The 24267-nt window shown below is 33.3% G+C and overlaps 1 protein-coding gene and 1 pseudogene across 1 annotated transcript; one reads left to right on the plus strand and one right to left on the minus strand.

Annotated features, from left to right (window-relative positions):
• Positions 1-15510: 15510 nt before the first annotated feature.
• On the minus strand, positions 15511-16601 carry LOC107856256 (uncharacterized mitochondrial protein AtMg00810-like). The gene is made up of 2 exons (XM_047405396.1): positions 16483-16601; positions 15511-16177 (listed from the first exon to the last, which is right to left on the minus strand). Exons 1-2 carry the CDS (start codon positions 16599-16601, stop codon positions 15511-15513), a joined length of 786 nt encoding a protein of 261 aa, XP_047261352.1.
• Positions 16602-21116: 4515 nt separating this feature from the next.
• On the plus strand, positions 21117-23889 carry LOC107856255 (annotated as a pseudogene).
• The last annotated feature ends 378 nt before the right edge of the window (positions 23890-24267 follow it).

Here is a 24267-nt window from a genome sequence, read left to right on the forward strand (position 1 = left end):
TTTTATCGTTTTTCTTTGGTAGTGTCTCTTAAATCAGGGTTCAGTTTGCTAGTTAATACTTAATTATCCAATCTGGACGAACTACGAACCCCTGATTCTCCTCTTTCGGCATGTGAGATACGTAGGCAACCTATTGTTGGTTTGGGGATCTTATTTAAAAAAAAATCAAAAAGAGTTTCTTCACTCTTCATTTAGAGTAGGTGTTTCATACATGTCTTGAAAAGAAAAATACAAAAAAAAAATATTTTCCTCAATAGTCATAGGTTTCATTTTGGTTGATCTTATTTAAAAAATTCAAAAATATTTTTTTCACTCTTCATTTAGAGTAGGTGTCATATGCATCAATAAAAGAAAAATACAAAAGATTTTCCTTTAATAGGTTCAAGTTTCATTTTCTTATGAAGTGCAAAATTGAAAACCCAAAAAGAGTTTCTTTGGTAATCATAGGTTTCATTTTTTATAGGTTATTAAAGTTGCAAAATTCAAAAAAAGATTTTCGTCTATTCTTTTGACAATTTATCATTTTTCTTTTCTTCTTAAAATTTCAAGAAAAGGAAAAAGAGTTTAATTGGCCATTTTGGCAAGACTTCACGAACTACGCACAACTGATTCTCCTCTTTCGGGAGTGACATACGTAGGTTCCCTTCTTGGGTTCGATGATATTTTCAAAAAAAAACAAAAAAGAAAAAAAGAGAGATTTTGAGAAAGTGTTGAACTCTAACGCATTTGCTATGTCTTGTTCAGTTAGTTTGAGGTGGTTGGTTTGTGGCATTTTGGCTGGTCCTCCATATTGTACCAAGTCACAGATAAGGTTATGTCCAACAAGGATACCAAGTTTGTTGTCACTAATCATATAGGGAGTTCGGGAAATGAGAATTTAGGAGATAATGAAGAGATTCAGAAATTAAGGCAGAAATGATAGAAATGCATCGAGCTTGGGCTAATGGGTTGCCGCCTCCTTCAGTTTCCACTGATAATCTAGAATATCTTTCTAGCTTGCCTCCCGTGTCACATGCACAATTTCCCATTTTTGTTGATATGCCACAACATGCATCAGGATCGACTCCGGGGCAGCAATATCCAACCACTTCCAATGTTTATTTTCTCACTCCCCAATCTAAGACTACCACATACTCGGCTCCACCTGCTGATTTTGCGAAGCCACCCCTACTTGAAGATCCCACTTCTGATGTTCATCCACAAGTTGTGCCTCCCTACTCTACAAGAGAGCCTGAATTGAATATTACTGGTGATCAACGTTACACTTTCGAGCCTACATTCAAGTTGACTGATCTTTATGGTGACACTCACCCGCCTAAATTTCCTCCAAACACTGAGAAGCCTGTTATGACAGAAGAACAAGAGGAAATGACCAAAAAATTGAGAAGTTTGGAAATGGCTATGAAGAACTTGCAAGGACTTGGGGGTTACAAAAGTGTCTCATATAAGGACTTATGCATGTTTCCAGGTGTCAACCTTCCTCCTGGCTTTAAAATGCCAAAGTTTGAGAAAAATGACGGACATGGGGACTCAATGGAACATTTGAGGTGCTATTGTAACCAATTAAGAGGTGCTGGAAGGAAGGAAGAATTACTCATGGCTTATTTTGGGGAGAGTCTTTCAGGCCTAGCTTCGGAATAGTTTGTTGACCAAGACATCGACAAATGGATTAGTTAAGATGACCTAGCTAATGAATTTGTGCAACAAGGAGTTGATCCCTGAAGAAAAATCCCTAACTAGTATGAAGAAGAAGAATACTGAGAGCTTTAGGGAGTATGCGATCAGATGGCGCGAACAAGCTGCTAGAGTGAAACCGCCAATGAAAAAAAGCAAAATAGTGGAGGTATTTATTCAAGCGCAGGATGAAACATATTATCAACACTTGTTACCTGCATTGGACAAGTCATTTATTGAGGTCCTTAAAATAGGGGAGATGATAGAAGAGGGAATTAAGACGGGTTGCATTATGAGTTTTACAACATTGAAAGCGACTACTCAAGCAATTCAAAAGGGTTTTGGAAGTCTTGGGGAGACAAAGAATGAGGAAGATGCATCTGCTATTGTAGTTGGACAGCAGGAACAGTCAAGAATACCTCATGATTGTCACTCTCAGGAAAAAACCCAAGTTCATGCCCAAGCTCCACATAATCACTCCCGAAATCTATTATACTCTACTCCTCCACCTCCATATACAGTATATAATGTACAACCTCATATTCAACCCCCATCTTACCCATAGTATAACACATTAACTCCTCAGAGTCATCCTCTAACTCCATAAATATACGAAAACCCTTCTAAGCCTAATTTTTGATCCAAGTCAAATGATGAAATGAGGCAAAAGTCGAGAGATAGCTTCACACTAATTAGAGAGTCGTATTCCAGTTTATTTCAGATATTGGTACAATGGGGCATGATCAATCCTCTCCTTGGATGCACTCTTAATTGGCATTCAAGAAATTTTGATCCTAATATACGATGTGCGTATCATTCTGATGCTCAGGGTCATAGTATTGAAGATTGTCGAGATTTGAAAAGAGAAATTAAAAATATGATTCAAGATGGATCAATTATGGTGCAGAACTTTGACAGTGAGGGAAGTTCTAGTCATGCTGATATGCAAACCAGTGGCTAAGTCGTCAGGCTGAGCAATTGAGAATTCACCCTTCTCCTTACTAGGAAGAGGTCTGGTAGTTTGTTTTGTCTTCTTTTCTGTTTTTCGAATTATTTTAGGGTTGTATTTTGGGATCTATTTTCTTTTGTCCCTTTGTCTTTTATTTTCAAACCCTTCTATCTTTTCTTTCAACTATATGAATTGTCCCTTTCCCTTTGTGTTTAAATATACGTCGTTTGTTTGTTTTCTTTATACAGTATATTTTATGTTTATTATAGTGATAGGACATGCTAGTGGAATTTTCAGCCAGATCTTAAAATCCAACTTAACCATGAAACATTGAATCAGAGGGCTAAAGTTAAGACAAACATCTGAGAAAATAGGTGAAGTGCTGAGACATTTGGTGACAAGTTGAAGCCTTCTTCGAAAATTGAGGCAATTACTTTGATAATCACAAGAATAACTTGGTCATCAATTGAAAAACATAGCTCAATTACTTTGGGCCTCATTCTATCCTTTCTTTCTAACCCTATCCAAAAGCCAAACTACAACTAAAGAAAGACCTTTAGATCTATCTTTGAGAATGCTAAGGCTAAGCATGCAATGGATGTGATGACGCATTTTGGGAACTACTTGTCTTCCTCAGCATAAAGAATTAGGAAAGAAATAAAAATGAGAGAGTCTTATCAGTGAAAATCCTCACGGGCACCGTAATACGATTGTGAGTTGAGAGAAATGAAAATTAAAGAATCTCATTGGTGAAAAAACCTCACGGCTACCATAAGACAATGGTGAGCCGAGAGAAAGAAAATGAGAGAGGCTTGTTGGGGAAAACCCTTCAAGGTGTCACTAGCCGAATGTGGTCTTTGAATGCAATTGACCAGAGGAAGTAACTCAATTTCAGTGTCATTAGCTCAACAACAATTGGTGAAAGTTTGGATGAAAATATCAGGCAACTTAATCCAAATACATGGCATAATCACTAAAGTTGATTGTCATTTTAGATAAATTTTTCGTTTCTTTGTTTCAAATGGGGACATTAATTGTCTTTTCTTTCTTCTCTTTATCTTTATTTTTATTTTTATTTTTCTTGAGTCATTTATCCAAATAAAAAAAATCATTGTCATTTTTCTCGTGTCTTTGAGTTAAGTCCATGACAAAATAAGTGAGAAAAAATTTCAAAACTGGCTACCAGCTTCTTCAACACAAAGAAAGACAAAGTCAGCATATGAAAGAGACATGATTGTGAGCCGAATAAGGCATGCAGAAAGTTTTGTCAACAGACAAGCTTGGGAACTCATGAAAATACCAAGATTTAAATGGTTTGTCTAAGAAGCATGGAAAAGCAGAGATACTGTATTTGTTTCAGTCACTCTTAATAATCTGAGTTCGGGTCAATGATTCAACAAGTCAATGATATATTTTAATGGTTGGAAGTAAGGTTAAAAGTGATGAGGGCAAGTGCGATCGTCACGAAAAGTAAAGCCACAGACCAGCCACCATGTTTTAAACTCACAAGTTTTCTTTAATGAAACAGGAAACATATTACCTTCAAAGCAGGGACTTCAGAGCATAAACATCAAGGGCTGCAATGCCTCACTTTTACAGATGCAGGAAGCAATATTGTTGCACAGGTTTGACAGTAAAATCATGGTAAAAATTCATCATCCTATATCCCTCGGAGACACACTTGTCCAGGGATTTCATTTTTCATTTGCTAGGTGATACACTTCTTAAATTGAACCTTCACTCCTAGGATACGTACCTTTTAGTCGAGTCATCCCCTTTGATTCCTATAAGATGTACCTTTTAGAAGAGTCATCCCCTTTGATTCCTATAAGACGTACCTTTTAGACGAGTCATCCCCTTTGATTCCTATAAGACGTACCTTTTAGTAGAGTCATCCCCTTTGATTCCTATAAGACGTACCTTTTAGACGAGTCATCCCCTTTGATTCCAATAAGACATACCTTTTAGTTGAGTCATCCCCCTTGATTCCTATAAGGCTTACCTTTAGGTCGATTCATCCCCCTTGATTCCTATAAGTTATAAATTTTAGTCGAGTCATCCCTCTTGATTCCTATAAGACGTACCTTTTAGTTGATTCATTCCCCTTGACCCCTAGAAGACATACCTTTTAGTCGAGTCATTCCCCTTGACCCCTAGAAGACGTACCTTTTCGTCGAGTCATTTCCTTTGATTCCTATAAGACGTACCCTTTAGTCGAGTCATCTCCTTTGATTTTTATAAGATATACCTTTTAGTCGAATCATTCCAATTAACTCATAGAAGATGCATTACTTTGTGTGGGATAATTTTCTTTTTAGTTTTGATGTGATTTCAGGAGCCCTCCTGAAGAATAGGGTGAATACATGGGTGAAGTAGTTTAAAATCAAGCAATAAGAGCAAGAAAATTGAAAGTCAACAGTTGAAAAATGGCAAGTCAGGAACCTGCCTGAAGAACAGGGTGAAGAAATTGAAAGCCAAACAATAAGTTAAGGAAATCACAAATCAGGAGCCCGCCCGAAGAATAGGGTGATGCAACTCAAGTCAAGAGTCCAAAAGAAGCTTCATAGATAGGATTTTTGTAATTTCATTTATGTGTTAACTTGTAATTTTCATTATGATGTATTGACAGAGCCTCGGACCATAACCTCAATGGAACCTCACTCGACTCTCCAACTCGGTATAGTTCCTCTCCTTCCAACCCTTTGAGATGTGTATCAATTGATTCCTTCATAACTTGGGTAGGTAGGATGTCCTAAGTCAAGATCCGATTGCTCTTCTTCCTTTTGTTTCTTTTCTTAAATAATGGTCGGGTCAAAATTTGGTCTCGTTGTCTACTTCTTTATCTGAAAACACTTCGTATTTACATTCAAAGGGGGCATAATGTAGAAACCTAATTTTGTCCCTCCCGAAGACCCAAGTTATTCATTTTTACCCCTGTCTTACTACGTGCCCTCACCCATGTGATTATAACCCACAAAAATAACAAAAATTCAATAAATCCCTAATGTTATCCTAACAAACTTTATCCCAACCACCTACCCCACCCCCCACTCATGTCATCCCCCCACATTTTTAATTCCTTTTTAACATACACCAATATAGACAAAAATTCCAATCTTATTCCCTTTGTCTTTTATCATCATCTTTATCAGGACCTCATGATATCACATCACAACAAAAAATCACCCTCACAATTCTCATCCTCATGCACTGCACACACATACATCTCTTAATTCTCATATACACCTCACACACACCTCACATAGACATCACCACATGTATACATATACACACATACAAAATAGAGGACTTATGGAGTAAAAGGGGAATTTTCCATGCATAGATCGGGTGTTTCTTCTATCTTCACCATCATTCACGAAAACTCATCGAAAAAACCATACACTAATAACACACGCACGACTCTATCAATAGAGGTCACACACACACACACACAAAGTGGATGTCGACGGACGGGGATAAAAAACTGAGAAAAAGCAAAAAAAAAAGTCACAAACATCAGATAGAAGTCGAGAAAGAGGAGATAGATATCAGGGGTTAATAGTTCCGGTGAAAAATCACCGGAAAATATCTTTGTCGCCCCGAATTTGCGGCCGTTCTCCATTTTCGGTGCTGTCTGAGCCCGTTAGAACTCCGACGAGGCAAAAATTAGCAAAACCAACCTTTCAAATCTACTAAAACCGACCTATTCCAGTGCGATTCTGGTGAATTCCACTGGAAAAGAGTGAGACGGGTTTGGTTAGCACAAAATCTGGTTTGGGTTGGTCTATTTCTGGTGATTCTGTTTGGGTCAGTAGAAAAACAGGGGAAAAGGTATATCAAGCTTGATTTGTGGTTGAGGTTTGAGTCGAGGTCATCGGACGCGGATTCTCCCGATTTTAATTGGAATAATACCTTGATTTTGAAAGCGTGATCGGAGGTCCAATTCTATCTCTTTTCACTTTTATTTCATTTATGTGTTTGATTTGTGTGAAGCATGATATGACATGAATGTTTTTGGTGATTTTGATTCATTGTTTGATTTTATTGTTATTGATTATGGATTTTTGAAAGTAGCAATTGTGAATTATCATGTTGGAACCTTGAGTTGAATTTGGGTGGTGAGAATCGAAAAATAGATAAGAGTGAATATTGCAGTATTTTGATTCATTATTGATGTTGAACGCTGATAGTATCATGCTCCAGACCAAAATTAGTAGGCAAATTCTAGGCCTTGGGGTAGGCAACTTATAGGATTCCAATCATCGAATGTGTAAATATTTGTGTTTGAGTGATTTTCCCCACTTTTATCGCATTTCAATAAACGTATTCATTTAGCCAAGGAAAGCCCCGAGATTTATTGTATTTATTCATCGAGGAATGCCCCGACATATTATGTTGGCAGAAGATGTTCGTGATCAAGGCCCGAGGCATTGGATAAAGCTATGGAGCGTAGTTTAGGATTAGAGTAGGCTTACATTTCAATACCTTTTTATTTTAGGATTGTATAATTGAACTGAACACTAAATTTTGAATTGTTTTGTTTTATTTTCTTGATTGGTTGTTTTGTGTGTTTATGTGGTTTATACATTTTTAGTGTCAAATTAGCCGATATGCTTCATCAAGCGATCATGGTCGAACCACGGGATCGAGGGGTGCCTAACACCTTCCCCTCAGTTAACAAAATTCCTTGGCCGAAATCTCTATTCGCAAACTGGTTTTAAAGAGTCAAACAGTTTTGAAAAGGATTTACAAAGGTGACTTGGCACACCGGATTATGTCAAGTGGCAACTCTGAGCAAAAAATATAAATAGTCCTTTTTGAAACAAATTTTCATCTGTTGTCACTGTGATAATAAAACCCTTCTGAACCTTAAAAATCATATTCTTTTTGGTAAAAAAATGGTGTGACATCTATTACTTTGCCATTTTGTTTTTTTAATAATTCACATATGGATCTTTGTAATTGGTCAATATATGTTTGTTGTATTTATTATGTTATTTTTTTCATCTTAAATTATTTGTCACATTTCAATTTTCATTGATAAAATTATGAACCTTAACAATATTTTGAAAAAGACATACTAACTTCAAATTTTCCTATACTTTTGAATATCTAATTTTTAATTTTAAAATATCGATCTAATTAAACATAGTTTACTTGAGAATTTATTATAAACACATAAATAATAATTTTTTCATTCAATTTATATCTTAATATAGATTTAGTTATAAAAATAAAATATTATTCTTATAATATTATTTATAGGTTATTGATGTTATTTAAAATTTGATATTTTAGAATTTTATCTATCGATTAGACATAAAATTTATTATTTTTTCCTCCTATAATTTATGGTGTACATGCAGACAAACATAAGTAATGAACAAAGATTTTATTTAGGTCAGGATTAAGTTTTGTTAGAATAGTAAACACAATTAATACTCTCATTGTTAAATACTTTTAAAACGTGCCAACGTAAATTATAGTTATTCCATTTCTATCGATAATAAATTTCTAGAATATAGTTAATGAATTTGACTTTACGTGTGTGCACTTTTAACATAAAATTTACCTAATAAATAACTATATTAAAATTGGTATAGAAAATGCATTTGATCTCCAAATAGTTTATGATAAAGATCAATTTGAATCATTAGAGATTATAATCTAACAAAAAATCAATAAAATAAAAATTAGAAAATCTTTCTTGTACATATTTGGTTAATTTTATTTTTAAAAAACCTAATATATAAATAAAGAAAAATATTATCCATTAGCCATCATATACTATTTAATACTTTAATATTTTAGAACTCCTTACAGAATATCAAATTGCTATCGCACAAACAAAGAAGAAAGAGTTGAACCTTAGTTTAAAGAATATCTATAAATTTTAATAAAATTACATAAATCCCAACAAGTTTACCCATAATTACTCCCTATCCATACTCTTTGTTAAATTACAAATAATCTCTTATTTTGTAATTTTTGGATACATATAATTAGCATCCACGTACATAACTTCAAATTGCTATCACACAAACAAAGAAGCAAGAGTTGAATCTTAGTTTAAAGAATATCTATAAATTTTAATAAAACTTACATAAATCCCATCAAGTTTACCCATAATTACTCCCTATCCATACTCTTTGCTAAATTACAAATAGTCTCTTATTTTGTAATTTTTGGATACATAATTAGCATCCACGTACATAACTTTGAAGTTGAGATAAAACTTAAGAATGTAACAATTAACTGCTTCATTTTTGCTCGGATATATAATTAGCATCCGAATACATAATTTTGAAGTTGAGATACATAATTTTGATTAGTCACATACATCCATTTGTAAAACTTTTTGACCGAGATACATAATACATTAACTAAATCAAACAGAGATACATAACTAAAATTATTATCCAAAAATTTATGGATTTATGGATGTATCTGACTTTTTAAAAAAGAGATTTAGGTAATTAATAAAAAAGATAGAAGTTTTTATGTAGTTTAATAAAGATTCTTGTTACATGATTTTTCCTAAATTTAAATTATGATTTGAGCCCGGGCTCAGTACGGGCCAGATAAACACTAGTATATATATAAGAGAGGATTTTGAGATTTGGTAGTCCTCACAACGGCTTTGGTATTTTAATTTTTTGGTGAAATGAAATTACTACACATGACAACTAAAAGCATTTTTTTTTATTACATATTTCCATTTTCACCCTTATTTTTTTTATTAATTAAGACCATTTCACCTGGGCTTTTATAATTGATTTCTTCTTGCCACATGTTAGATTACTATTTAATTAAAATACCTTTTATTTTAAATCAACAATCACTTTAACTCAAAAAAATAAAATTCAAGCTAACTTCTAATAAAAAAATAAAATTTTCAATGATTTCAACAATAACCTTATTGTTCTTTTTGATATTATAGTATAATGAATAATATCTTGTATTTATTGTTTCTCGTAGTGGACATGAAAAAAGTATAAACCAATAATTAAAATGGGACGAATAGGTTACTCTTGTGAGAGGTGTGTAAAAAATAATATAATAAGTAAATAGATCGAATGGAGTAATATATTAATGTAATATAATTATCGTTTAATATCATTATTAAGTTAATTTATAGAAAGACTCTTAATTGAGGTTATAATTATCATAATATAAATTTGAAAACATTAACTTTTTTTTCCAGACAATTCTATAAGATGAAAAATATAATTTGTAGAAACTATTGCCACTAAGATCATACTAAAATACTATAAATATCAAAATAAATTTATTTTTATCTGTAGCTAAGAAAATAAATAGTCATAAATTTTATAAAAACATCAATATTTTTTTCTATTTATGATCTTCATCGAAGCGTAATTATTAAATATTTTAAATTATGTTATTAAACAATATATTACTTGTAGCTTTTTGATATATTTCAATTCTTTGTTAATATCTTCTTTCTCATAAATAATATTTTTATTTAAAATTATCCAATTATGTGATTAACAACTCTAATAATTATGAAAATTTATCTACAAGACTTGTTTAATGGATCATTAGATATACCGCTTGTAAACTAAAAATAGATAATATAAATTATATTTTTAAATTAAAATTATTATTTTTATACTTTAAGTTTTGGTCAGGGCTTAGCACGGTCCTCGTGAAAATTCATTTTACAACTATATATAAGGGAGGATCTTTGAATTTGGTAATCCTCACATATATTTATTTTATCCATTTTAACCCAGGTGACTAGGAGGTCACATGTTCGAGCTTTGGAAACAACCTCTAACAGAAATGCTAGGTAAGACTGCGTACGATACACCCTTGTGGTGGAGCCCTTTCCCAGACACCTCGCATAGCGGTAGTTTTAGTGCACCAAGTTTCCCTTTATCCATTTTAAGCCTAATTAAATTTTAGTGACTTTGCTAGATTTCACCCATTTTAGTAAATTTAAGCAATTATATGAACTTATTAAATGCCATGCAAAAAGTGATGAGTCATAAAGTAAGTGAAAGTGACACCACGTCTAACCAATTAAAAATTAATTCAAAATTTGTGGTCTTCTTTTATGTGAAAATAACAACAACAACAAAAATAATTAGAGAGACCTAATTTATTTAGTTCTCACAAGATTTTTTTTGTTTATTCTATCTCGAATTGAAATTTTAATAATTACTATTTTTATATTATATACTTATATATAAAAAAGAATAAGATATGATTTGATAGTCCTCACAAAAATATTTATACAATGGAATTGCTACATGTGTCTATTATTTTTTCCAACATATTATTATTTTTGTCCTCATTCATTATCTAACGATTATTTCCATTTGAACCTCTATAATTGAATTATATATAGTATATTTTTTGTAAATCCCTTCTTGTTTACAATTAGATTACTTTTTTTTTTTTTTTACATATTTCTTATATTGAAATTTAATTATTTTTTAATTTATTTTATAAAATTTGTTAATCACTAAAACAGTGGCATGTGCTTGATAAAGATGAAGTATTTCATCCTTGCGACATGAATGTTTGCACTTGATGGTGCATCTTAATATGAAAAATTACTATTGAGTTTTTCATTGTGTTTCAATTGCTTAATTATATATATATTTTTTAAAAGGAGTAGGAAAATTACTATTTTAGTTTCAACTGTCATCATATAATTTAATAAATAAAATTCTTTTAAAGATGTTTTGCAAGACTTAAATTCAATCTCTAATCTCTAGATCTCAAAATATATATTGATTCCCATAGCAGCGCAACTATTCAAGAAATTAATCTAATATATGATAAAGTTTAATTTGAATTATTGGATGTTATGTTCTCAAAACATTCCATGAAAACAACTTTTATATTGCATATTGATTTGAAAATACAAATAAGTGTTTCTTTTAACTTGCAAATACGTTTATACAATGCTTTAATTTTTAAAAGCTTGCAGGAAATTTTGAACGGCTCTTTCAATAACTTAATGTCACAAAAAGCAAAAAAATAAAAAAGTAATTATAAATTTAATCTTTTATATTAGTTCGAATCTAGACTTATAAGCGTCAAACAAATATAAAACTTTAATAGTTTTGAAATTTTATTGTTTAGATATGATTAATCTAAATAATATTGTTGAAATTATGGAACAAATTATACTTATTTGATAAATTACATACTATATTTATATCTTGAGGTTGGGCCCGGGCTTAACACGGACCCCCCGTGACTAGTATATAAATATATATATAAAGAAAATAACCCCCCCCCCCCCTTCCTTCTTTCCCCACTCCATTCTAACCCTCCCCTCTCTCACTACCTCAACTATCATCTTTTCCATCATCTCTTTTCCAAGAAAATCACCATTACTAAACTCCATATAATATCTCTATAAACCTTAAAAAATCCTTCTCTAAGTTTTTTCACCAAAAAATAAAAGAAAAGTTTACCAAAATCCCCCCCCCCCCCCCCCCCCAACAAAAAAAAAAGACTCTGAAGATCTTTCATCACTTCATTCTTTTTCTATCTTTATTTAATTTCTTCAAATGGCTACATCCAATTACCAAAAAAAATCATCATCATCATCATCAACTCATCACAAAATATGTGCATCATTGACTTATTTATTTTCTATTGATTGCTAAAATAGAGAAATCTAGAAATTGCATTTTAAGTGTTTCTTCTTCATCTATCAAAACGTCAATTGAATCGATGCTTCATCCATCCTCCACCCCTTTAATGAAAATAGTGTAAATGAAGGAAAAATGGTGTGTACTTAACGAAAATGAAAATGAAATTTACGCACAAGAAAGAAAATGGAGCGGGGTCAATTTTTTTTTTATTGGGGGTGGGTGTGCGGTTGCTGATGAGGGGAGTGGGGAAGGAGGAGGCGAAGAAGAAAACATGTTGGGGGTGGGTGGGGTGGTTCCGGATAGGGGTGGGGAGTGTGAAGAAGAAAACATTTTGGAGGTGGGTGGGGTGGTTGCAGATGAGGGAGGGGGAGGGGGGGGGGGGGGGTGAAGAAGAAAACACGTTTGCGGGGGGTTGCATATATATATATATATATATATATATATTACTATTAAATTATATATAAAATTATTTTTTAAAAATACTTTTATTATGTGGCTTCGACGTGGCATTGACGTGGCGTTGATGTGTGAGTGCTTGTAATGCACTTTCCGTTATGAGAGTGGTATTATGTATTTAGGGTAGTAGTTAATTCATTCGAAAATTATTAAGGGGGTATATAATTGCTCGTGTAGTTTAGGGTATAAAGTAAGTTATGCAAACTTTATGAGAATGAGTTTCTATACGTGATTTTGATAATAATGATACAACACCTTTGTGCTTTTAAAATAAGAAACAACGCACAAGTAAGAAAAGAAAGTTTCTTTCAAAATATGTACATCTTAAACAAATAGTTTTCTTTCTCTTAACATTTCAACATTGTTCAAAGTTAATTCCCTAATAATGAAACAAAAAGTTTACATAAATTAACACCACCAAGTTTTTGTGGACTCTACATTATACGTTCAAAAAATATGCTTACTAACAGTTCGAGAAATATGCTGCTAACGGCCTTTGAATTATGGAGAAAATTCATATTAAATTCAAATCTTTCTGTTTGAGAAATACACAACTAATGATCCTTGAATTATGGAGAAAATCAAGAGAGAAGAATCAAGGAACAAACAAAATTGTATCCACATTGTTTATCAATAAAAACACTTATTTCTTCATAATTTATTTGTGTTTGAAGTTTATCTCCCATTAGTAAAATTTGTTGCAAATAGAGTTTTCAAGAGGATATAAAAACAAAGCAAAATTTAAGAATGATAGATTTGTCATACATATTTCATATAAAAAGCTATCGACAGATAACATAGATCCTAAAAACTATTCAAAACGTTGTAAAATAATAATTACATACTCTAATTTAGAAACAGTATCTTGCACAAATGTAAGGTAAGGTTTCGTACAACACACCCTTGTGGTGGGGCCCTTCTCCGAACCCTGCACATAACAGAGATTTTAGTGCGGAACTATCCTTTTTCTTATTTATAAGCTAAAGCGTCAAATATCATAATTTGGTTGGATATCTATTCAAGAATCAAATCAATATAACGTTCATAAAGCTCCACAATTGATAATTTTATACCCAATAATGTTAGTAAATGAAGGTTTTACCGCTAATTCATATTACGTTCATTATTAGTTTTTTTTACAAATTCGTTTTTCTAATCTAAGTAGGCATTTTCTGTTTAGATTCAAAAGTTAAAATTTTTATAGTATCTTATTATAAAATAATCTAAATGCGCATAAAATACTGATTGAATATCATCACCATACAAATGTACTATATGCGAACATAATAGATCAATGATTCTTCTAAATGATAATCATATCATGACATGACATAATGAAAATTACCAATATTAAAACAATCAAACAATGGCGGTAGCACTTGTGCAACTACATTAACAACCTTAGACTTATCAAAAAAAATCTCACACCAATAAACTTAAACTTTGTAAAACTAAAACTCCGATAATTTCTCCAAAAATGACGAAGTTCGAATTTAATTTCTAAAATATTATTAAAAATAGAAATTACAAAGTTGATCCATTTCTAAATACGTAAATGCAATCAATTTAGAGTTAAGTAAAGTCCTTATTGGGGTTTCCTATGGTGTTTGTGTAGTAGAGCAAGTTGTGCATTTTTATTATGTATTAATTAATGAAAAATCAACCCCTTTTTAGCGCTAATAAAGGATTGAAATAAGGAAATTCTATCTATCTATATAGAAATATTTATGTAGATTACTCCACCTTTGAAGAATGAGTGTGGATTTAAATTTAAATTCACATGTGCTAAACTTAATCTAATGCAACTAGCTAGGTTAAGTGTCTTGTAGTAAGACAAGTAGTTATGAATCCTGTAGATCATCCCCATAGGGTGGTGAAGAGAGAGTTTCGACTGATAGAAAAAAATCACTTAGCCCCTTAAGGTTATCCTGCTTTTCGAAGAAGAAGTAGAAAAAGGAACAAATATAATTATAATTTGATGTTTCGTCGCCACAGTAAATGGAAGAGAAAATTGAACCTTTTTCTTAGCTGGTCTGACAGTGTGTGGAGGATCAAAAGGTCCTATTCACTTTTTTTTTTTTTTTTTTTTTTTACTTTTGAAAGTTGTTGTTTTCTTATATTTATTGTTTCGTACAAAAATTCTTTGTTCATTAATCAATGGAAGAACCAATTAGTTGTAGCAGGATCTGTCACTTTCACAGATGTGGAGTCAGGATCTGGGGTTTATGGATTTAAATAGAGGTTGGAAATGGCGGGTCGAGTTAGATATGTGTGGATAAAAAAAGAATTGGATAAAAATGAATAAATTATCTGACCACCTATAATTGATATGGATTAGAAAATGAGTAAATCGACAAATAAATACATATCGATCTATATTATGTAAAAAAAAAAAAGAACTTTCAGATTACAAATACTGTTAACATGTAAAAAAATGAGACATCAAGTGTAGAGTAACCATGGAACCATTGGAAGGTTCTAGAGAGAGAAATGGAGAAAACGGTTTCTTTCCATTATCAATACCCAGAAAATGAAAAGATGAAGAATACAAAAATATCTTCTCCATGTATTGGATCGGGTCCCATGTGTATATATATATATTTAGTAGGTCCAAATACAAATACAAAAACACTACACATAAATATAATATCTATTGTGAGGTCCACTATTTACAAGCCAGTATTAAGTAACTCCAACACCCCTCCGCAAGTTGGAGGGGGAAAGAACTCCCAACTTGGGAAGATGATCATGATGTTGAAGTCCAGTGAGGCATTTGGTAAACATGTCAGCAAACTAAGAGGAACTGCATGTGTGAGATAAGGAGATCAGTCCATCAGAAAGCTTAGTTCGAACAAAGTGACAGTCCAACTCTGTATGCTTTGTTCGCTCGTGAAAGATGGGATTCCTAGCAATATGGATAGCAACCTGATTATCACACAACAAAGGCACAAGTGTTAGACTAGATAAACCAAAATCAGACCGTAGACAAGTGATCCAAGTGATCTCAACAGCCGCCTTACTCATGGCCCTATACTTAGCCTCAGCCGAAGAAAGAGAAATAGTAACCTGTTTCTTAGATTTCCAACTAACCAGACTGTCGCCCAAGAATATACAAAAACCAGTCATAGATTTGCAACTATCAGCATAAGCACCCCAATCACTATCACAATAAGCAGTAAGAGACAAATCAGGAGATGCCGAAAGGAAAATGCCAGATTTACTAGTACCCTTGATATATCTGAGTAAATGCAATGCAACATTCATGTGGGGAACACAAGGATGTTGCATATATTGGATAAAATATTGTACAACAAAGCAAATATCAGGTTGCGTATGTGTGAGAAAATTGAATTTCCCAACTAAACATCTGTAATCAGTAGGATTAGGAAGGGGATCACCAACATTGGCCTGAAGCTTGGTATTAAGCTCAAGTGGACAAACCATAGGGGAACAATCCTGACTGTTGTAGAACTTTAACAAGTCAGAAATAAACTTCCTTTGGTGGAGTAACACCCCAGAAGGAGTATAAAGAACTTGTATGCCCAAGAAATAGTTAAGAGAACCCAAATCTTTGATCCAAAAATATGAATGCAAGTAAGACTTGAGAGCAACAATTTCAACCAAATCACAACCAGTCAGGATAATATCATCAACATATATAGCCAGTAACACCAAGGAATCACCAGACCCTTTTTGAAAAGGGAATAATCATTGAGGGAGTGAGTATACCCCCTGGAGTAAAGGGCTTGAGAGAGCTTGGCATACCACTTCCTAGAAGCTTGTATCAGCCCATAGAGAGACTTTTGAAGCTTGCAAATAAGAGGACCAGTAGTGGAAGAAGAGCTAGCTGGATAATCAATAGTCAAACCAGGAGGGAGCCTCATGAATACCTCCTTATCAAGATCCCCATGTTTATTCAATACTTCACTAGCTAACTCAAAATATTCAACACTTTTATAGATTTTCTTAGATAAGGAATTAAGAAGCCAAAATAGAATGAGATCGTTACATCTCTACCATTGTCTGGCCAAAGGAGAATTAGATGAAGGTCATACTGTACTTGCATCAACAAATTCAAGCTTATTGTGCACTGAAAGAGTGACTAGAATAGTCTGTTTCCAACTAGAATAACCAGTGCCGTCAAACAGAATAGCAACAAGTGAACCCCCTAGAATATCAGAAGGGTGAATATACAGTGGGTGACAGGGATGAGTATAATTGTAACTCCCTAAATCTTGTACCCGGAATGCTATACGATGATCATGACCCCAAAGTACCACAAGCTAACCCATGACTGATATCTGTACCTGTATAATGCATGATATACTGTATAAATACAAAAACATGAACTGAAAGGCCATAAGGTTCAAATATGTAACATAACTGATAAAATATAACATCTGGGGGGGGGTATGAAATACCCAAAACAACTTAAATAAACTGTCTGAAACATGATAGTCTGAAAACCCTCTAACTTTCTAAATAAGAAGTTGATGGGATATGTTTTCAACTAACTCTAACTACTGTAATAGACTTAGTAATGACAAAATAAAGTAAGGGTCAAGTCCTTAAAAGATGAGGACTCACTGCTAAACCTGGCTGCTAAAATTTGGAATGCTACTGATGCTCTGGAGCTCGTGCTTCTTAACCTATGGTATAATACACCATAGCGTAAATGCGTCAGTATATTTGAATGTACTGGTATGCATGTGAGGTAGGCTGAATGCAAAGGGTTCACATGCATGAACTATACTAACTGACTGGATAACATGAACGTGAGAATGCATGCATGATTACATAATAACTGTAACTGAGTTTGTGATAACATGATTTCTGAGATTGAGTACTGAAAACATGAGATACTGATAACTGTATAACTAATACTGAGCAACTGTATCTGACAGTCTAGGTTTTAATGGAACTAGTTAAGTTCCATACTATTCTGAGTTGACTGTATCTGACAGTCCTAAATTCTATAACTAAAACTGTGGGAAGTAATCATCTAATTGACATGCCCCAAATAACGCATTATAGCTGAGTTGGGGTCCAATCTATAACCTTAAGTAGAAGGGTCTAATACCGCGCCACTAGTAAGGACAAGTTGTGGGTAACCCTCATCTGACAGTGTCCCCAAAAGAGAATAGTGGCCCCCTCATCTAACAGTGCTTATCCACCTCATCAACCCTTATCTGACAGTGTTGATGTCTCAACCTATGCTAGTTACATAGTTCTAGAATGCAAGGATTGCTTCTAAGAATCACACCCTCATCTGACAGTGTGTTTTCATCCTTGGGTTCACTCGGTGCTAATTTCTACTCCCATCTGAATAGACAATGAACATGATTAACTGAACTGGACTACACTAAATTCATGGAGTTCTATTAACTGATGAAATACTATTGAGATTACTGAATTACTGAGTATTCCTGAGTCTCATGACCGACTGAGTTCTATGGATCATGGCTTGACTGAGGATATCATGAAAACATGACACTAGCTCTAGGTACATAGCTAAATTATCGGTTATTAAATACCCCTAGCACTCGATATCGTAAAAGTAATTCATGGCATAAATTCTAAAGCACAACAATGGCTACACACATATCCATAATCCATTGACTAAGACATTTTATCAAACACTTGACATGCATAAACTTGTATATGAATGGGGATTTCATATTATCATACTAGTATGGCACTTTTCCTTCCCATAGGAATTTAATCAAACACGTAGTGAGCATAGTATATGTAGACTACATTGCACCACAAGTAAACATCATGATTCAATTCTAGTTTCACAATTCAAGGGTTTAAAACATGGGTTCACATGAATCTACATATATAATAACTAATTCCACATAAAATTTATCACCAAACATGGATTAGAATTTAATTGGTCGTTATCAACATGAATAAAAACAAACCCAACATGGAATTCATAAAAATCCATATACTTGAACTTTGAAAAGAGATTCTTGGGCTTCATGGATGAAAGGATTCCATGAATGAATACTATGCATACCTGAGTTAATGAATCTGGAAGGATTGATGGATAGTTCTTGTGATTTGGCCCTTGAATTTGAGAGCTAGGGTTCTTATTCTTGAGAGAGAGCAACTCAATTTAGGAAAAATAGAGTGAATAATGATATCCTTAGTTCATGTAGGGTTAAATTGCATGTTTAAGGTTGAATTAAAATCATGGGAAAAGACCCAGTTAACCCTAGACGCGTCTTTTAAAATTTGTGAAAATTTCTCGACTTGGACCCCTGGCGCGATGCAGCGCTATCGCGCTGTGTCACTGGAATTTGACAACTGAGAAATTAGACGACAGGGCAACACAGGGACATCGCGGAGCTTCACTGGAATTTGACAATTGGGATTTGGGAGCCCTCCGCAATGTGGTGAAATCGCGGAGTCTTACTGGAAATTGACGAATGTCATTTTGGCTTATGGAGCTATGCGCCGCTGACTAATATGGCACTATTTTATGATGGGGACTTGAAATAGTCATAACTTCTTACCGATTATCGGATTTGGGAGAATCTTATATCGATGGAAAGCTTATTGAATTTCCCACATGACAAAAGTGAAAATCTTGAAAATTCCATGTGTATAAAAGTGGATCCATCTTTAAAACATGTCTGTAACATTTTTGGGATAAATTCAAGATAGGTAAAAGTACGGGGTATTACAATAAGCATCCCTGTGAAACTCAATTTGAGGTGAGACAGTAGACCTACTCGTAGGAGATGAGGATGGAACGTCATCCATTGGTCAAATCACGAAATAGAGAAGATGACAATAAAATACTAGCCTCTTTTAAAACTAGAAAGAGAAATGATCTCATCTATTGCAACTTTGATTAACCGTTGAGAAAACCCAAAAACTATTGCAACTCCAATTAACCAGTGAGAAAACCCAAAAATTCTCCACAAATCACTGCAACTCTAGAATCTCCGATGACGAAGAACAAATTTCATCCGGTCATTGAAAAAAAACTAGAAAACCTCAGAAACCCCTTGAGAACCATGGAAAATCGAGAATCGATGATGAAAACCTTAGAGACCAAAAAAAAAAATACTTCACCAATCATAAAAAAATGCACCAAATGAACGAGGGAACCCAAATCTATCAGTAACCTATCTCTGATACCATGTTAATATGTAAAAAAATGAGGCATCAAGTGTAGAGTAACCATGGAACCACTGGAAGGTTCTAGAGAGAGAAATGGAGAAAATGGTTTCTTTCCATTATCAGTACCCAGAAAATGAAAAGATAAAGAATACAAAAATATCTTCCCCATGTATTGGATCGGGTCCCATGTGTATATACATACATTTAGTAGGCCCAAATACAAATACAAAAACACCAGAAAATTGCATGCCATAGACCAAATATGGGTGACTTTACATATTTGACCCCAAATAAGAATGTCTTTGAAGAATAGCCTTCCTTACTTTTTAACATACTAAAAGTACCATTTTACCCCTCCGCACCTCAAATATATTTTTAATCTTTCCATACTCATTTATCTCTCAAATTTTGTTTTTTTTATTAATTTCACTTTTTATTTTTTCCTTTACTTTTATTATTCTACTTTTTTTCACTCTTCTTTTTTCTTTAAATTTATTATTGTGATTTTTATTATTTTCAATTTTTATTTTTTTTTAATTTTATTTTTATGTTTTACCTATTGCAATAAGCTCAGGTGACGAGAAATTTCATAAAGCTACAAAAAAAGTTCATCTCAAAGCTTGAGCTTCGGATTTCTCTCTTCCCTTTAGTGTAATTTCATTCTAACTTTAGGGTTTTTGATTTTGCCATTCATCTCTCTGCACTTTAGGTAATTTCTCTCATTTTATCTTAATCTTATTGCATGCATTTGAAGTATTTGTTACCTAGCAATTTTTTGGAGCTAAAAACCACTTTTCTTTTCCATTAATCACATTCTACAATGCATAGATTAATTTATAAACTCTATTTTTTTTCTATCTACATCACCTTGATGAAAATGCGTTTTGGGTGGTTTCTCTACTCACTGATCTCACTATTGTCCAGTCAGTAGGTTGTTTAGATTTGGATTTTAGGTGTTTTGTGTAGCTATTGGGTCAATTTTTTTTTCCAATGAATTTTATTTTGCGACTTGATTCTTGTTTTTTAGTTAATTTTTAATTTGATAGTTGTTTTTATCTTTATAACTCTACAGATTTTGGTAATCATGTCTAGCAAGACAAATCGTGTCGAGTAATTTATTGATCCTAATGATTGGTTCAAGTCAGACCCCCGTTGGAGAAGGGATTCAAATTATCATACAATGATAACGAGCTTTTTGGATGACACACAGTTGTTATTGTTAGAGAAAGGATTTTTTGGAAATTTGATGAAATTAGGTACCATATATGGCAGATTTTGATTTGGATGATTCGCAATCCATTTTTTATCAGAAGCATCCTTTCATCTGTGACATCGAAACATTTGATAATCTGTCGAGCTTGAACACTGATTTTTGGGCGTTCATCGAGTGTGGATTGAATACGTCAAAATGGTAGGTTTACTATCTTTAAGATTTTTATTTTGTCATTTTGTAATTATGGTAACACATATATTCTAATTGTATTCTTTTTTCATGTATTTTAAGTGCCAAAAATATATACGTTAAAGAAAAAGATATGCTGCCCGAATGTTTAGTGTTTGGCTCTTGTGGTGTGGATTCAAAGGAGTGATTTTATTCACTTGCAACTTGTGGTCGACCTTTAAATGACACGGTATTATCACTTACTATCCTAATCTATATTTGGATTGGCTAATATCTACCTACTATCTTTGTAACTTTGGTGTAAAGTTGTAACTTTTTTATCCACTAGTAGAGCCAGGTGTATAGTTAGAGGGGCGAAAGTGGGTCATTCAATTTTTAGTTTAATCTTGATTTTTCTACCTATTTTAACTTTATTTTCATTTCATTGTAGAAACAAAGCCAATGCTATTAATAAGATCTCTCCTATTTCAATTCATCGTCCGATCACAAGATTTGGCTCATTTCTTGGTTGCATGATACTAAGTAGGCGCTTGGCGGTAGAATTTATAAAGTTGGAGTTGAAGATAGAGTAATTTTTAATTTGTATGTGGGGTTACTGACATTTCAGGAAGTTAGCTACAATAATCGCTAACAAACAGCAGAAACCAGCAGTTGAGGTATAGTGTCTATCCCCTCCTAGTTTATTTTATAACTGAGATGCTGTTAACATTGTATATCAACAAATAATAAATCTACCAATCCCAGTGGTACCAATTAGAAATGAAACAGAAGACTGCATTATTATCAATGCTGAAGATTACAAGGCCACTGGTTATTCTGACGTGTCAATATTTGTGCAATATACTGAAGCAATGATGGAGGAAATCGATAGGATGGTAAGCTTATATGATCTATATATCTTGGTTATGAATATAATTCTTGTGAATTTCCATTAATGTGTTAAATCTTTTATTCAGGATGAGGAAATTGAGATGGAAGATGCAGAAGATTGGTCAGTTGTGGACATAGATAGTTCTGATAAAAAGAATGAACTCACTGTATTGGAATACATTGATGACATCTATGGTTACTACAAGAAGGCTGAGGTAGATATGTTATCTCCACTCTCCCTATTTGTTTGTTTGAAGTTATATTTTGTTTATAACTTGTACATGCTTATTACCCACTGTGTGGGAATACACTGGGTTTGTTGTTGTTGTTGTACATACTCATTAGGATTATGGTGTGTAGAGTTAGCAGAAGTCCCATATTTTTCAACTGATTATCTAATTCTTTTGGATAGGATCTCATTAAGCTTAATAGATTGCCAAATTACTCATAAAATCTAGTCTAATTTCAATATGGACTGCAATTTTTAGTTAGTAAAATAATAGGTGCAGAACATAGGATATATAGAAACATGGAGGGTATACTTGGGTTGTTTCTATTGTGATGCTATTCTATCAAGGGTGATTATTGTTTCAATTTTAATTGGAAATCTGGAAAGAAATGGAGGTGTATTTTTTACCCCTTTCTTTTAATGTCATTTTCAATTGTAGATTGCTGGCTGCGTCTGTCCAAACTATATGGAACAACAATTTGATATCAATAAGAGGATGAGAGGTATCCTAATTGATGGACTGATTGAGGTATCTAGTATTTGCTGTTGCATGTCATTTCTAAGTTTTATGAAGAAGAATGTGATAATTTTAGGTGCCATTTAACGTCTAATCCAATTTATAGGTTCACTACAAGTTTGATCTGATGGAGGATACCTTGTATTTGGCTATGAATCTCATCGATAGATTCCTGGCAGTTCAGTCAGTGATTAGGGAAAAACTTCAGCTTGTTGGAATAACAACTTTGCTTCTTGCCTGTAAGTATGAAGAGGTTTCTGTACCTGTAGTGGAGGATCTAATTTTGATCTCTGACAAGGCTTATGCTAGAAAAGAAGTGCTTGAAATGGTTAGTTTAAAGACCAAAATCTTACATTTTCAGGACTTGTATCTCTATTTTGTTCTTCCTCACTAAATGATTTCAATCATTTTTATATCCACAGGAGAAGTTGATGGTTAATGCCTTACAGTTCAACATTATAGTACCTACAACTTATGTGTTTATGCGACGGTTCCTTAAAGACTTTCAGTCTGATAAGAAGGTCAGTTAAACGTCTTTGTCACATAAAGAAGTAACGCAACAATCTGAATCACTACTCATACAACTTTTTTTCACTATTTAAATTAGGTGGAGCTCGTGTCTTTTTTCTTGATCGAGCCATGTCTATTTGAATACAAAACTCTTAGATTCCCAACATCAATGTTTGTTGCTGTAGCTGTCTTTACTACTCAGTGCACTCTCGGTGTGTCCAGGGAGTGGAACGTAACCTGTGAAAAGCATAGCACCTACGGCAAGAATCAGATTTTGTAAGTATATTTTGTTTTTAAAGATACTTATAAATGTACATCCCTTTATCGAATAGACAAAGATGTGTAATTGTGTGCCTTATTTTCTACGACAGGGAATATTTGAAATTGATGGTTTCTTTATATTAGAAGGTAGCAGTTGGGAAGCTTGCTGGCGTGCGCTGAAAGTACAGTACGCCTAAATATGGCAATGCTGCAAGATATGAACCAGTTTTTTTTCTGTTAGAAGCCTAGTTCTAGGATAAGAAGAACACATGAGGGGGAACGACATGCTTTGCCAGTAGTTGTGTTGAATGAAATTGTTGATGTGTGTCCAACATATGTTTCCCCAGGCTCTGGGGAAGGGGGAAGGGGGAAGGGAGTTTTTGAGTTCTTTTGCTACTGAGAGAACCATGTGTTTATTTGTTTTTTTCAAGTACATTTTTTGACATTGCTGGTGTTTTGTGAAATATCTTGCTTTCCATACTTTTTCTTAAATACAAACATTAGAAAGTTAAAATTTCTTCTTAACAGTATAAAGCTTCAGTGATTAGACACTTGTACACATAACACACTTAACAACTAATGTGACTAGAAGCTTGGTGGACACACTTAAAAAGCCTTCATATATAT

Source organism: Capsicum annuum, unplaced genomic scaffold (genome assembly GCF_002878395.1).
Source record: "Capsicum annuum cultivar UCD-10X-F1 unplaced genomic scaffold, UCD10Xv1.1 ctg78182, whole genome shotgun sequence".
Classification (NCBI taxonomy): domain Eukaryota; kingdom Viridiplantae; phylum Streptophyta; class Magnoliopsida; order Solanales; family Solanaceae; genus Capsicum; species Capsicum annuum.

Excerpts from the sequence above, each read along its gene's own strand:
- LOC107856256 (XM_047405396.1), bottom strand. The coding sequence starts at position 16,601 with ATGAGGCTCCCTCCTGGTTTGACTATTGATTATCCAGCTAGCTCTTCT. Across the intron at positions 16,178-16,482 it reads ATACAAGCTTCTAGGAAGTG|TCAGGATTGTTCCCCTATGG; the intron begins GTATGCCAAGCT and ends GTTCTACAACAG.